The 16,344-nt window shown below is 42.7% G+C and overlaps 1 protein-coding gene across 5 annotated transcripts in view; it reads left to right on the top strand.

Moving 5' to 3' along the window:
* The window catches only part of LOC119543028 (myosin VIIA and Rab interacting protein), a 356,134-nt gene that overhangs the window by 66,426 nt on the left and 273,364 nt on the right, over window positions 1-16,344 (top strand). For all 5 annotated transcript variants that reach the window (XM_037847638.1, XM_037847620.1, XM_037847614.1 and 2 more), the window contains one exon: window positions 823-960. In XM_037847638.1, coding sequence (XP_037703566.1) covers window positions 851-960 — 110 coding nt within the window. In that variant the 5' untranslated portion in view covers window positions 823-850. The remainder of the gene's footprint in view (window positions 1-822; window positions 961-16,344) is intronic.

The raw sequence follows: 16,344 nt of genomic DNA on the forward strand, positions 1-16,344 counted from the left end.
TTGAGCCAACTTTGCATCACTCAGATAAATCCCACTTGGTCACAGTATGTAATTCTTTTTATGTAATGATGGATTGTGTTCACTAATATATTGCTGAGGATTTCTGCATCCATATTTAAGATGCCTTTCAGTTCTGGGAAACTTTCTGACATTGTTTGGTTTGAACCCTAGGCCTAACAGTTCATTAAAAATTATTTTTAAAAATACAGTTTCCCATAATTTTTAGATGTGCACTGCTGGGAGGTGTTTCTCTGAAAGAACATCTTTTCTACTGCTAAAAAATGGCTTTTTCACTCTTTTTTTTCACTTTATGGAAGAGAGTTTCTTGATTTCTAGTTTATATTTCATAGTCATGTGATTATTTTAAGGGATATAGTGTGATGAGTATAGGATATTGCTTTTTTAAAGAAGTATTATAATTTGTTTTGCAATTATATATTGTACTTAGAATTTAAAACTTCAAATCACAGAAATTTAGAATATTTGGATACTGCCTTTTGATGCTTTGTGAAAATTCATACTAGGTTTCCTGTATGGTACATTTTGTTGAAAAATATAATTTATTTGTTGTTACTCTAAGATTTGGGATGAATGAAATTGTCAGATGATCAGTTATCTTCTCTTTTTCTCTGGAACATTGCTGAAGTTGCCTGTAAATATTTTCTGGGTATGAGAGTAGAGAAAGATACTATATTAGATAAACACTTTACATATAAACATAAACATATATTTAATTCTGTTTTAATAACAAAATAGATTGATTTTGTCCATACTGAGCTTTTATCTTGCACTCAATTTGTGGTTTGTCTTTTGATTTCCCAGGTGTTTGTACTGTCTTTGGTATTAAATCATGGGGAGGAAGCTGGACCTGTCTGGTTTGACCGATGATGAAACAGAGCATGTCCTCCAGGTGGTTCAGCGAGACTTCAATCTGCGCAAAAAAGAAGAAGAACGACTCAGGTGAGATGCTTCTATTGCCTGACTGGCTCTAGTGAACCATATGTGCACAAGGGAAACAGCTTTACTCAGTGTTCCCTGCTGCTGGTCCTGAGTATGAGCATATTTAGGATATATAACACACACTTAGGATGATGAGATGAATGCCCAGGCTTTTGTGGAAAGGGCCATGCTGGAAATGTGACTGTTCACACTCTCAGTCAAGGTTTCGTTGGGGCTGCTCACCCTGTAAGTTGTTACTAGCTGTAGGATGGGTGGAGTTTGGGGTGGAGGTGGTGCTCCTGGCTTTAGTTTTCCTATCAGCAGGTGCTAATGAAGAATACCCAAACTTTATGTGAACAAATGTTAGAAGTAGCCTCTGATATGTAGAATCTTCTGTTAAAAATGTAAGCTACCCTACTACAGGAAAAGGGCTGTGAAGTCCTAATACAAGGAAATTAACCATCAGGCTAGGAAGGACCACCTGGCCCAGCATCACCACCTTCCTTTTACGGAGGAGGAAACTGAGGCTCAGGGAGAGAGTCTCTTGACCCCCCTGTGGTTGATATTTCCTCTGTGGGTCCCTCTTGGAGATACTGTTGCAGCTCAGTCACACAGAAATACCTACATTTGGAAGAAGTCAGAGTGCTAGAAATGAGGCCATGTGTTGGGCCTGGTGTCTTGGCACCTGATGGTAGCTTACTGGTAACTCCCCTTGTCTGTAAACTTGTTTCTCAGGATTCCAAAGGCTTATTCGTGGCGCCATCTTCCTCCTGGACACTAGGCTTGAAACCTCAGTCTTTATAACACCTTCCTTGCCTTGTCTTCACATCTAGGGAAGTGCAAAGCTTTGCTGATTCTGCCTCTTCAGCAACCCTTCCCACCGCTGTCCTGGTCCTGCTTTCACTGTTTGTGCATCCTTGTCATGACAGTAATGTTCTTTCTGGTCGTCCCGCCTCCACTACATGCACCACCCCTCAAATAGGCTGCTGATATCAGGAGTATGCCACGTCTCAGCTCTACTCCTCCCTTTCCCACTTTGCTTAAAACTGGCAAATCTTTCCTGCCTCCAAAAATGAGTCACTTTTCCTTTTCCTTCTCAGGGCACCAAAGACTTTCCATTTCTTTAGAATATTACCTCTTTTGCCAAACTGTAAGCACCCTATTGTAATCATCTTTATTTCCACTATGTTTTGTTTTTTTTCTTCACATATAGTATGTATTCAATAGGTGCTTGTTTGATAGAAGTCAAGGAATCTGTTAATTAAATAATTAATTGACTTTAAAAGCCATCTACCAGGCACTTGTAGCTGTTGGGTATATAACAGTGAGCATAACAAGTCTGTGCTCCGAGAAGTCCTAGAGCTCCCTGGCTAATACCACAGCCACTAGCCACATTGGCTACTGAGCACTTGAAAGTGGCTCGTCCAAAATTGAGATTGGTGTTAAGGGATAAAACATGCCAGTTTTCAAAAACTTAGTACATAAAATGTAAACTATTTCAGTGTTAAATTCAATATTGATTGTGTGTTGAAATGCTAATGTTTTGTATATATGATGTAAAAGGAATAATATTATTAAAATTAATTTTCTCTGCTTTTACTTTTTTAGTTTGACTACTAGAAAATTTAAAATTACGTGTGTGGAACATATTATATTTCTGTAACGTGCTACCCTATAGGTAGGAGATAGAAAGTAAATGAGCGAATAAACATATATGTATTAGGTGGTGATAAGAACTGTGAAGGAAAAAAAAAAGAAAAGGCAGGGAAAGGGGGACAGAGCTGGACCTGTGTTAGGAAAGATGCTAATTTTTACAACTGCTGCTAAGAGAAGGCTTCCCTGGTGAGCTGAGATTTGAGCAGAGACCTGAATGAAGTGAGGGAGAGAGAGGCGCTGCTATCTTGGATAAAATCCATCAAGGCACAGAGTGCAGCAGATGCCATATTCCTGATCCAAATATGCCTTCTGTGTTCCTAGAGGGGAGATGGGAAGGAATAAAGAAGGGGTGGCTTAATATTCAAATAAAGTCCAAGAAATATCCTGAGCCCAAAGCATATGGTAGTAAATATGTGGTAAAGCCTGCAAGTATTCCTGAAATGAGGCACCACTGAGTGTTCTAGAGCCTGGAGTGACATGATCTGACATTAGTTTTAACAGGATCACTCTGGCTATTCTGTGGGGAAGTAAGTGTAGAAAGGCAAGAGAAGAAGCAGAGAAATAAGTTGGAGAAGACAAAGAAGAGTGAGGTTAGTGGTAGTCAGGTAAAGTTAAACTGTGAGTTCTCTCTTAGGCATCTGTTTTGGTTTGCTAAAGCTGCTGGAATGCAATATACCAGAAATGGATTGGCTTTTACCATGGGAATTTATTAGCTTAGACATTTACAATTCTGAGGCCATGAAAATGTCCAAAGTAAGGCACCAACAGGATGATACCTTCTCTGAAGAAAGTTCCCAGCATCTGGGACACCTCTGTCACATGGGAAGGCACATGGCCGGTGTCTGCTGGTCCTTCTCTCCTGGGTTTCATTGCCTTCAGCTTCTGGCTTCAGGGACTTCCTCGCTCAGCTTCTGTGGGTGTGTCATTTTCTCTTAGCTTCTTGGGGGCTTCTCTGGACTCTCTGGGCTTTTTCTGTCTTTTATCCTCTCATAAAGGAGTTCAGTCACCAGGCTACACTGAGACCTGAAGTATGTGGTCCCTAATTTACACTGACATCGGTCTCAGCTTGGTGGTGTTTGCTTCTCCTGCATTGTTCAGCTTCTTTCTTCTGGTTGACCATGGCTTCACAAGGACAGGGACCTGGTTTTATTCTGTTTTTTTGTCCCTAAGCTCTGGGCACAGGGTCTGGCATATAGTAGGTGTGCCCTAAGTATCTGTGGAATGGAATAAATGTAGATTCTCTGTCAGTCCTTGTGGCCAGCCTCCTGTGTGGCTTGAAGCATTGGTCTTAATGTTTGTTTGAATCATGAAGACCATCTGAGTACCACACTATGCTTCCTGGAAACTCAAATGTGAGTAAGCCAAAGCCTTGTTGGGTGCCCTCTTCTGATCATGGAGATTTGCCTTAGTGCCACTGCAGTTAGGAGCCAGTCTGCACGGAAGAGCAGCTTTACAGTTTGATCCACTGCAGTGGGTTCGACAAGGTGGGCACCACCTTTCTGGTGAGGTCGTGTGGTCTCACTGGACAGCAGTCAGTAGCGCAACTGCAGTTCAGTGCCAGTGCATGGTTGTGGGCATCTGCTTGTGCTGGTTAAAGAATGCCGATTGAAACTGGCCGTGTCCATAGAGGAGTGACCACTGACCACAGCAGCTCTTGATCTGGGAATTGGACAGTTTTTCTCTGAAGAAAAAGTCACTGTTGTCTTTCTTCTAATGGCTTAGCTGATGTGCCTTGGTGGGTGCCTGGCAAAAGGAGATTACGCTCTGTGTGATTTCAGCAAAGAAACTTACTATAGGATAAGGAGACATTGAAACAACACTACCTCAAAACTACTGAAATAGTCAAACATTTGCCTCGCTTTTCCATATTGCTTGGGTGTAGGGAACATGGAAGAGTCTGGAAAGTTGTATCATGGAAAGTACTTAAAGTATTTTGAATTCTTTAACATTTGCTTTAATGAATCTAAAACTTGAATGAAAGATTTTTATTTTATAGTTCTTTCAAATTAAATTATTTTTATTTCCTTCTTACCAACTGCTCTTTATTGACCTACTTTGGTTAGGTTTGTGAGGTCTTGCGCAAAGAGGTTATCTGGTGTTTATAGCAATCTGTTCATCAGTGCTGACATAAAGTATAGTAAATATATAGGTGATTGAGATGTGAATTAAATGTCCTCACAATATAACATGGTAAGGTAAAGAGAGAGAGTGGGGCACTGAAGGATTCAGCACAATTAGGTCATTTAAATGAGTTCACAGAAAAAGAATGAAAAGGTGTGAAGCTGTGAGCAGCCAGTGTGAACCAGCACTGCCCTGGGCACTCTGCGCCATTCTTACTGATTCTTCAGTGCAGTCCCTGTCAGGGAGGGCACCATTTACAGAACACGGTTAACCAGGGGTTGAGCCGGGATTCTCTTTCCCAAATTCTCTCTTCTTTTTCATGCTTCTTCCTCCCTTCCCCCTCTATCTTCTTCCCTTCCTTCCCCTCTCTTCCCCTCCCCTCCTTCTCTCCCTCTCTCTCTCTCTCTCTCCTCCCTCCCTCTCTCTTTCCTTCCTTCCTTTCCTTTTCCTTCTTTCCTTCTCCTCCCTGCATCCCTACCCCCCTCCCTCCAGAGATAGTGTAGGTTTTAGAGTCTGAAAATGTGAAGTTCAGGTCCTTAGCACAAGCCCCAAACTTCTAAAGATTACTTAACCTGTTAGCATAACTTCCTCCTCTGTAAATGGGGAATAACATTGCCTGCACTATCTGTTCTGCTACATTGTTATAAATACTAAAATAAGTGATATACTTGAAAGTGCTGTATAAATTGTTAAAGGCACATGATGGTAAATGGTGATAATTGACACACATATGGGGAAAATATGGACTCATAGCTGGAAGCACCATGACTTTGGGAAGCCTTCGAGAATGGAGAGTCAGGACAAGCATCCTCATGAGCTAAAGTGGTGGAGAGGTAAGGCTTTGCCCCATTTGTGCCTCCAGTCAAGACCTCTCCCCTGAGTTCAGGCCAGAATGGGAGTCTGAGCCTTCTGAATGCTTGTCTCCAGTCATCCCACAGGCATCTCAGACTGCCATGTCCAAATGGTGCCTCCTGAGTCTGGATGGGGCATTGTGGGCACTGGCCTGACCTTGTAGATTTGCTGGCTTGCCAGCGCCAGTGAACTTTCAGCAGGAAGAGGGGCAGGCCTCTGTGGGGTCTTCAGGAATCCCATAGTCACACCTGGCAGTATTCAGACCCCAAGTGATTTAGTGTGTTCTGGACAGACTTTTTCTGCTAATAATGCCACATTTTAAATGAAAATTATGGGTAGATTCTCAGCTTATTACCAGGTTAAGATGCTTGTGGGTTCTGGGGAAGTAATGTTTAACAGATGTGTACTGTGTGCCAGACATTGGGGTAGGTAGTGAGTGTAGAAGGTCAAGAAAAGTTATAGCCCCTCTCTGTATGCAGGATAGAGGGAAAGATAAATATGAAACAAATAATATTACAGATGGCTTTATAACTTCAATTATGAAAGGTTCTCTGAAGGAAAACCTTCAGAGGTTCTTTGTGAATGTATAAGTAGAAGAACTGGTTAGATATAGGTGATAAGATATCATGCCAAGGCCTGAAGGGAGATGAGGAATGAACCAGGTAAGAGGGTAATGGATGGATTGGGGGCACCTTTGGAGTGTGTGCTCAGACTCCCATTCTCCAAGCCCCCCCTGCCGCCTTGAGAGGAAGGTGGTGTAGCTGAGCATGCCCATTCCAAGAAGCCTTTAGAATGTGTACTCTGGGGTATGCAAAGTGCTCTAGACACAAGAATGAGATTAGGAGTGAGGAAATGAGTGGGATATATCCAGGAGTGACAGGACTTTTAAGTTGTTCCTGGTGTGGCATTACAGGACATGTTCCCTGGAGCAAGCTGAGCCAAGTGGCTAAAAATTGGGTTCATCTTGTCTGTGTTTCCTTAGGGACCTAGTGGGAGGTGGGAGAGAGGCAAATAACTTCTTTAGGAATGAAAAAAGTTTTGTTTTTCAAACAAAATAAAGTGCTTTTAAATTCAGGTATTTCTTTCCCTAACCATATGAAAATGTACTTAAACCTGAAATCTCTGTGTCTTGACACACATATTTTAACCAGAAAAAAATTATTTTGGGGGCCATTATTGTCCTTCAAGTGTTCAGATTGGATCTAAATTGGGTTTTGCATCATTATTGTGCTCATATTTGTACATGAAGGTTAAAAGAAAGAGTGCAACGTCCAAGGACGACCAATAGGCTGTATATGAGGTGACTGCTGACCAATAATGTCTCTCCACAAGACCTTCTCTGAAGTTTGAAATCAATCCTGTGATCTAATTCCAGTGCAGAATCAAGAAAGCCAGAACTGCTGTGTGGAAGGGTCTGTGTTGCCACAGTAGGAGGTGAGGCAACTGGCTTATTCTCATCTTCTATTGGGTCTTTTAATGTCAGATGGGGGTGATGTAGATGAACATTCAAATCTTGAAAAACACATTCCTACAAGTCCCTTTCCAATACTGGCAACTCCTAAATGCTTGCTTTGTCTATATTTGTTGTAGATTCCCTGTAGTGTAAGCAAGATAAGACTGGTGAGGTCGCTGGGCTTTATATCGTTGGAACACCTTCATTTTCTGAAACTGAGATAGGTTCTTCTGCTGGGTTGAGAAAGCTTGTCTTCATATGCTCATAAGGCAGAGGATTTGAAGTATTGTACCAGTGGAACTGAACAGGTGAAATGTTGCTGTAGTGTTTCAGTATTAACAGTTCTAATATATAGGCCACTGGATCTGTTGGATAAAAAATATTTAGTAACCAGTTACAAATATCTCTGGGCAAAATATGGTTTTGACTTCCAGTGTTTCCTGGAAGGATGCCATGCAATGCGAAAACAAAACAAAACAAAGCAAAAACAGCTAGTGGGGATCCTATACAGAAGAAATTCTTAACCTTAAATTTTAAGGCAGGTGTTTGGTCATAGATGATGCCTTGAATCCGTGTAACCATTCTTCTATTTCCCTCAGCCTTTGTTTTGTTATATAGAGTTCATCAAGAAGATGCTGTTCTTCATAACTCATCCATTATTCATCAGGCAACTCTTTTTCCTTCTGCAGTAACTGTTCATAGAGTCAAACTAGATTCCAGCCAGTCATGATGTCATAAGTGATAACACATTCCTGAGGAATGTGACACTATTGAGTCTTTACCCCCTTATTCTTCAAAGTCTGGATTGTAGGCCTGGTGTCTGAAGAGGTGAAGCCCATCGCCTAAGTCCTGGTTGCATCACCCCTGAGGCTCCAAACACCATTCCCTCTGGCCTGAAACGCTCTCCATTCTCTTTAAATGAACTTATATTCAACTCTAAGCCCCATCCTGATGGACTGGTAGAGGACTCAGAAACTATTAGGGTTCCCTGTCCTCCAAGATTCTGCAAAGATCCTGTGTTTGTGCATAGCACACATAGTTTTCCTCTTTGATGCCTGTTACCCTGGCCCACGTAGTCCTGTTGGTTGGATTGCTCTGCTGCTGCTTCCAGTCCAGGCCCCTGTGGTGGCCATCTCCCCACTGGGCTGCCTTGGAGCAATAGAGAGGTCTCTGCCACACAAAGCCTACTGACTCCAGTCTCTTCCTGGTCTGATGGAAATCTCTCCTCAGAGGCCATCTGCCCCTCTCAGCAATTCTCTGGGACTCTGAGTAGCATGATTAAGTTTGGAGCTTTATGAAAGATGTCAGGAGCCCTTGACTTCCAATAGCCTCTATTCCCTATTCTGTAAAATCTTGAGATAGAAGATTAATAATTGCAAATTAATATCTGTAATTGTTTCTGGCTCATGTGTGTGTTACTCATGCCTTACCATTGGCAGGTGATCTTGCTTTCCACATCCAAGGTGTCTGCTTTGACTGTGGCCCTCTGTCGAATTGTGAACCCTTGGTGCCTCTTCTCTCCAAAGTCCAGAGTCAAGTGCTTCTTCTTGGGCCAGCCTGAATTGTGAAGAACATAGAGTCAGGCCAGGTTTTTCATTTTCGATTGAGTACTCAAATCGACCATTGTTCTTAATTTTTGTGGATATTTACCTTTTTCTTTTTTTAAGGTGAAATTAAATGCGTATATCTTAAATGTAGAGTTGAATTTTGACAAATGTAATCACCTGTGTAGCCAGCACTCCAGTCAAGATAGGAAATGTTTCCATTGCCCCCCAGTGTTGCCTGCTGCCAGTTAATTCCCGCTCCTCAGAAGTAGCCGCTGTTTTGATTTCTGTACTACAGTAGGTACTGGCTTTGGTGTCTAGCTTCTTTTGCTCAGCATTACGCTTGTGAGATTCATCTGTGTTGTTGCATGCTCCAGTACTTTTTCCCTCTATATTGCTGCATAGTATTCCATGGTATGATGTACCACTGTTTGTTTAACCATTTTCCTGCTGATAGACACTTGTGTTGTTTCCCATTTTTAGCTGTTATGCGTAAAGTTTCTATAAACATTCTTGTACACGTCTTTGCATGGACTATGCTTTCATTTCTTTTGGGCAAATATTTAGAAGTAGAATTGCTGGGTTTGGGGGCAATACGTGAAAGTAGAGAGCGTAGAATGCCGCTCTGTATCTATCACGTTAAGAATAATGAAGTAATTGGTATGAACATACAGTATCTTCAGTTCTGCCTTTAGCGGTTGTGCTCTCCTAGGAACAAAGACCATGTGAGCATGTCATCAGCATATGAAGTTTTGCCGACTTTTCTTTTCTCAATTGTACAATGCTTGAAAAATCTTTTTATAATAGAGAACATTAACTAGGCATGTTTAAGGCCATGGTGTTCCAGAAGTCTTACCGAACTATTTCTTCTAGAATTCAAGTTTCTGGGGAACAGCAGGAGCATGAAAGCCAAAGCTGAGATCATTGTGGTGTCTATACCAGCTCTGAGCCTGGGACCAGGCACCTGTGGACGCCTTTTGGCCAAGCAGGTTTTTGATGATGGTTTCCAGCAGGAATAAATCTTACCGAGGGTGAAAGGGGCCCTGATAGGTGGAGGACATGCTTAATCCACATTCCTAGGCCATAAATAGTCAGTAGACAGACCATCACAGTCTGGTGTGATAAGGAATGGAAGTGGTTAAGCCTTGTTTTCCTCTCCATTGGACTCTGAGTGCTTCCTGTGGGACTCAGACGTGGGAGGCCGGATATCCAGTTGAGCACAGTTGTCTCCCTGTGGTAACTCACAGAGGGCACAGCCTCTGGCTTCCATATGATTCTAGTACTAAGTACTCCATGGACTGTGTTGCGTGGATATTGGGTATTTGATTTGGTGTTCTTTCTCAAAGACCATGTTCCCTCTTCTCCATCTGCCTTTCTCTGTATCTGGCAGATATAATTTTAAGAACTTCTTTGTCTTGTCTTCTGCAATGTAGCATATTGTGATTTTCTGTTAATATCTGTTCTGATAAATAGATTAATGATGTGAATGAGTAAATAGAATGCCATATGTGTGACAGAAATAAACAGTGCTTAACAAATATTTCAGGTGCTTCTGCACATTTCCCTGCTGCCCTTGCAGTAAGGGTGAGGCCATGTGATAAGGTCTAGCCAATAGGCTGTGAGAGAAAGGAAGGACCTGGGTCATTCCAGGCCAAGGCATTTAAAAGCCAGTGTGCCTCCTTCACCTCTCTCCCTGCCTGCTGTGGGGACCCTGGAGGCCTCACGTTGAGATATGGCATCACTAGATGGAGGGACCCTGGTCTCTGAGACACTGGATAGAGGAGAATTTCTTATGGCCAGCAGGGTACTTTGTGTGAGTAAGAAATAAACTTGGGTTAAGTCACTAAGGCTTTGGGGTTTATTTGCTACAGCAGCACAACCTGGTATTACTCTGACTACAGTGAAGTCTGTGACAGCCAAAAGGGACCTGAGAACTTGTTATGCCCCAATCTTGGCTTTGCAGATAAACAGGCTCAGAGGATACACAGGCAGTTAGTGGCGGAAGTCTGGCCTGGACTTTACATTCCTGATGCCAGGGCTCTCTGTCTTCTGCCATCCTGCCACTCATGTAGTAGAAGACACCTGTAGAAAGACCTCCAGACTTACACTGGAGTCACAGTCTGTGATTTTACCTTGTCAGGAACATTTACATAGTGGTTTTAAAAATGTCTGTTAATTGCGTTGTACTCTAGTATTTAAACTGAGTCTTGGAGACATTAATGAAATAGGCTCAGCCTTTACAGTTTCTCATTTAATATGTGCTTGCCAGAAGCTAGTTAGCCTCTGGATAACTCCCAGAGATTTGTTGCTGTTCTAATGGACTCGGTGTGTGGCATAACAGAGGTTAACTTGGAGGAAATTCTTTCCCGTAACTGCAACTAACCATTAATCGTCAGGGTTTGCTGAACTGACAGTGCACTCAGGCCTGCCAAGGACTGAGGGTCCAGGCTAGAAAAGAGCCAAGGGAAGGAAGCGAGGGGATGGGTGGGTGAGTGTGAGAGAGAGAGCACTTCCTGCCTAGTGCCTGCTGAGAGGCTTGGCCGCCACAGCCCACTAACTGTAGTGTTTAAACACCTCTTCCTTTTGCCTGTGTTAAGGAAGGGAAAATAAATGCAATTGGAGATCCGCTTCTGTTGCCCTAATGGTATCAATTGCCTACTTGCCGACCTGGCCTGTACCCCCTTCGCCACCCCTGGGGGCAGTCTTCCACCCCGCAATCAGTGAGGTCTAAGTGCTGTGAGGAAATAAATAAGAGCTGCCAAGGTCTGTGAAGAACCACTGCAGGGAAGGCAAAGCATCTCTCAAAATTAGAAACTATTGTGTTTCTAGTTTATTATACAGAAACTCCATTGAGGATTAATAAACATTTTTTAAAGTTGAAAGAACATGGTGTTTTTAATAAAAGGGGTTAGTGATCTCTCTTCATTTAAAATTCATTTTGATTTTAAGCAAATTAAAATTTAATTATAAGAACTTAATGTTTTCAAGAAGTTTCTGTTTCAAAAAGCAAAATTCCTTTGTTCTCAGTGTCCTTTATTTGGACACTTACTTTGATCTAACAAATTAACAAATACCCCCCATTGTATATCCTCTCTCAAGCAGGAAGTTGGATTGTTTTGTCTTTATTCAGTTGGAATAAACATGTCTTACAGTTTATGAAATAACTGGGTATGCATGGAGTGTATAGTTGGAATAAACATGCCTTACAGCTTATGAAATAACTGGGTATGCATAGAGTGCACCTGCCCAAATCTCCTTGGCTGGCCTTGCATAGCTCTTAAGCTCCTACCCTAACATTGTAGCATTAACACATCCAGTGAATGAACCTTCTTTTCTCAGAGGGATGATGCTGCAAGGCAGTAATTCCTTCTTCTGCATTAGCTGATTGTGTTAGCCAGCCGGTTACCTGGCAGGGCCCTGAAATAACAGAACCCGGAGCAGGTGCATTTTATGGTGGAGAGGGATGTTTGATGCAGTTCTGTTTGAGAGTCACTGTGTGTTGATGAGAGGCCCAGTAAGAGAGTTTAGGAGATGCTGAGAGAGAGCCTGGAGACTTAAGGAGGGCAGATGTAGGGAGGAGGGGAGAGTAATGAATCTCAAAGCTGGAAGCAACCTCATGAGATTTTTTTTTAACTCTACATTTTACTTATTAGTGGTCTTGTCGTAATGATGAAAAGGTCAAATATATAAAAGCAAAGCTGTTGGATATTCATTCATTTTTCCAAAATCATACACTGTATTGAATGTCAAGAGCCTCTTGGGGGAATGGAGAGGATGAAAGGGGAGAGGGAGATAGGATCACAAAGTTATTAAAGGTCTTAACCCTTGAGGGAGCGTTCAGAAGGTGAGCCAAGTCAGATATGAATAATTATAATGCGACAGAAGGTGAGAAATGAAAACATTAAGACAGACCCAAGAAGTGCCATGAAATGTAGGATAAAGGAAAAAGTTCCTGAAGGAGAGTTGGCATTTGATTTGAGTCCTTGAACATGGACGTAATTTTTCAGAGGGTTGAAACAAAGGTCTGGGCGTCAGGAGGCATCCTGGATAAAGTAATAAGGACGGCAAAGGGGGCATGTTCTCCCAACCCCAAAAAAAGATTCCTGGTGGGATGGGGGAGGAGGAGTCTGCTCTGCTGATAGTTCTAATTCTGTTACAAGTATCATTGAACATCGACTCATCTTATTTCCAAAAACCCTGGAAAAAACACTCTTTCTTACCTGTTTCCAAAGTGAGGAACCTGAGGCTCTAGAGGGATGTTAAATGAGTTGCCCAGGTTGCACAAAGCAAGAGGTGGATTCAAGCCCACTCCTTCTAGACCCAGAGCCTGGGCAGAAACCATGACATCATGCTGTCCCTGGTACTGAGAACAAGGAAACTCGGGTGTTATGGAACAGAGTGGGTGAAATTAGGACCTTCTTGGAAGATCTGGTGCCAAGGTTTTCTAAAGCTTGTGGTGAGTTCTGGCATGTGGAAGTAGGAGGGTTTGAGTCTCAATATGAAGAAGAGGCAGTTGGGACAATGCAGTAGCCACCAGCTGCATGTGGCATTGAGCTGTGCTCAGTTGAGATATGCTCTGAGTGTAAAGTACATGCTGGATTTCAAAGAGGAATAAAGGGTGCAGTAAAATATCTCATTGATTATGCATTGAAATGGATCCACAGTTACATTTTGCATATGTTGAGTTAAATAAAATGTATTAGTAAAATTAATTTCACCTGTTTCTTTTTGTTCTTTTTAATGTGTTTACTAGAAAAATTAAAATTACATCTGGCTCACATTATATTTTTATTGGACATGTATTGGCATAATCTGGAATTCCAGATTAAGCAGTGTGGACTTTATAGAACCAAAAGTAAGCTTTCTTCCCCACCTTTGTTAAGGGCTAGTCTGACCCACCCTTCCTTTCTTCCTTCCTTCTTTCCTTACTTCCTTCCTTTCTTCCTTCCTTCCTTCCTTCCTCCCTTCCTTCCTTCCTCCCTCCCTCTCTCCCTTCCATCCAAGATTTTAAACTGTCTGTAGAATCCAGCTAAAATCTTAGCTAATACTCATATGTTGGCATTTGCTATTAAATACTGTCTGTCATCTCTCTCTCATGTGGAGGTGACCTCCAGGTAATGCCCTGGGGAGGGCTTCATTGTGCAGTTTAAAAGGAAAGTACATTGTATTTATGCCATATTCACAAAGGAGGGTTTGTGCATCTCGGGATGTTTCTCTGAAGTTAACTGTTGACTAAGTGGACGTCATGATCTTTGAAATAATGTGACTTTAGAGTGGCCTGGTCTCATTCATGATTTGCATAATGTCTCTGGCACTACCAAGTTGTCAGTTATCACCCCCTTTCCTGTGGGAGTTTGCCTTATTCCTACCTTTAGGTAGGGCCAGGAGAGTTTGATGCCACTAATGTGTTCATAAGCTAGAAAGGAGGAATCATGCTAATGCTTTTAAATTTTAGCTTTTCAATGGTATACAGTTACTAATCTGTAGATTCTGGATACATTTTCTCCATAGTACCGTATTCTTTAACAACAATTTTCTACTAGGTTGCATTTGTCATTCTTAAGGTCCTGATCTTATTTACTTTTCCAATGCAAATGTCAGAGGTTCAGCTCTGCTGGGCTCTGATAAAGCTTCTGTGTGGCACTGTTTCTTGGCTTGACCTTCAATCCTCAGAGCTCTGGCCACAGAATGCATTTCTTTGCATTGTGTGTATAGAAGTCAGGACTTGAAAAGGAATGAGGAGAAACTCTCCAAGGTCATTGTTAAAGCAGCTTCTTTAACTTCAGTAATTCAGGCATGTACACACACATTTAGCCAGAAGTGGTCTGAAACCACAGAGCAGGTGAGCACAGATGGACAGGGTGGAGAGTGGAGGTTTCACCTTCTTCCTTGCCCCTTTGCTGTGCTGTTGACAGGGTCCTCATTCCTATGAGATTCTCTAGTTTCTGGAAACAGGCCTCTGCCTCAGTAACTAGCACCTGCCTTTACCTCCTTACCCAGCTTTGGAAGCTGACCGGCCCATCTCCTGGTCCTGTTCCTAAGCTGATACTTCCTGACTTTTAGAGTGACTTATAATGAGCTTCTTCTCCCAGACAGGAAGATTCCTACCTAGCCTAGAGATTCCTTTGCTGGAAACCAGATTGAGCTTAAATCCCTAGAAGAGCCAGCCCCCCAGGTGCACCCTAAGTTCCTGCCCTTTGCAGTTTCCCGGTCCCTAGCTGTCTGACTCACAGGCTCCCATTCTGCATCAGCTGCTTCTCCTTTATGGATGAGTGTGAGCCTGGGATTCAAGCCCCTTCCCATGCCTCAGACTGCAGCCAGGAGTGCTTAGTTCCTGTGTGTCCCATCTGAGTTTGTGTTTCCAAATGTGGGAACCTGCCTAGTAGGCTGACAGAGTCTTTGGTTTTGACCACCTCTGGAATTAGTGCTGGAAATATGTGCCCCCTAGGCCTTCTGCTAGGCCCCCCCAAATGTTCATAAGTGGTCAGCCTCTATGGCTGTGACTGCTACCCCTTGTTGTCTCCTACCTTGAAAGCTTAGTTTGCCTGTTACATCTTCTAGGCCGAGCATCTCATAGCCAGCAAGGCCCGTTCTACCTCCAGGATAAGATGGCCTGAGCTGTGACTTGGCCCCATTTCATGCCAGTAATATACCAGGAGCCTGGGCTTCCTCACTTTCCAGGGCTGGTCCTGGACCGTAGTTGAAGGGATATGGTTCTGTGTTGCTCCCAGAGTCACATATAAGCTACCCACTCCCCCACTTGCCAGTGCTGAAGCCAACCTGAAATGCTTGTGACAGATCCCAGATCAAGGCTCAGGCAAGTTCCCAGGTCAGACTACCTGATGCCTGTGGCCTGTCTCCCTCCTTGCACTATATTTCTGAGCTTCAAGGGGAGGTGGCAGATTCCAGGGACGTGCATTTCCCCAGGCCCTGGGCTTTTGCTGTGTAGCCTCACCCTGCCATGTTCTGCTATTGCCCTTCCTTTCCTGCCTCCATCTTCTCCCTTTCCTGGGTAGACTCCCCTGCACCAGGTTTAACCAACTGGGTCGATCCAGAACCACATCCTAGAAGCTTCCATGTGTCTTATATTGCTGTGAGAATAAACAGCTTTGTGTGGTCCTAAAGTAGACGCATGATGGCCTTCACCCTCTGCTGTGCTTTGGGGGGTGTGTCTGTGCATGTAAAAGAGAGAGGGGGAGAGAGACACTAAGATTCATTGTGGACTATATTTTCAAACCTCCTTCTTTCATACAGTATTTATTCATTTTACATGAACTTCAGAGGGAAGGCATGGGGGTAATAGTTAATGCCAGATGCTTGCTTGCACTGCCTGTCTTACTGAAATTCATTGCTGCAAATTTGTTTTGTAGCTTCACCTGATGTGTGACCTTGGTCAGGTTACTTCATCTTTTTGTGTCTCCATCATTCCCACCATCGTCCTCCAGTGAGGGTGGTGGTAGTACCTGACTGGGAGTGTTGTGAGGGTTTCCCTGTATTTGTACATGGAAGTTTCTTTGGACAGCCCCTGGCACTTAGTGAAGGCTCGGGAACTCAGGGTGAAGTGGTTAGTGGCTTACTCCTGGATGGTTTAACTGGTCCATGAATTATTTAATTAAATAATAATTAAATTTAATTATTTAATTTATAGTGACATTTATATTTTCATATCTGTTTAGTAATTTCGGATGTTTTTATGGTTTGACTTTTCCTAAAGCACCTTACTTTCTCTTTGTTTTGTTGTTGACATTGGATGATTCTCTACAGGCAGAAAGAAATGCC

The sequence above is a fragment of the Choloepus didactylus genome, chromosome 1, assembly GCF_015220235.1.
Source record: "Choloepus didactylus isolate mChoDid1 chromosome 1, mChoDid1.pri, whole genome shotgun sequence".
In the NCBI taxonomy this organism is placed as follows: Eukaryota; Metazoa; Chordata; class Mammalia; order Pilosa; family Megalonychidae; genus Choloepus; species Choloepus didactylus.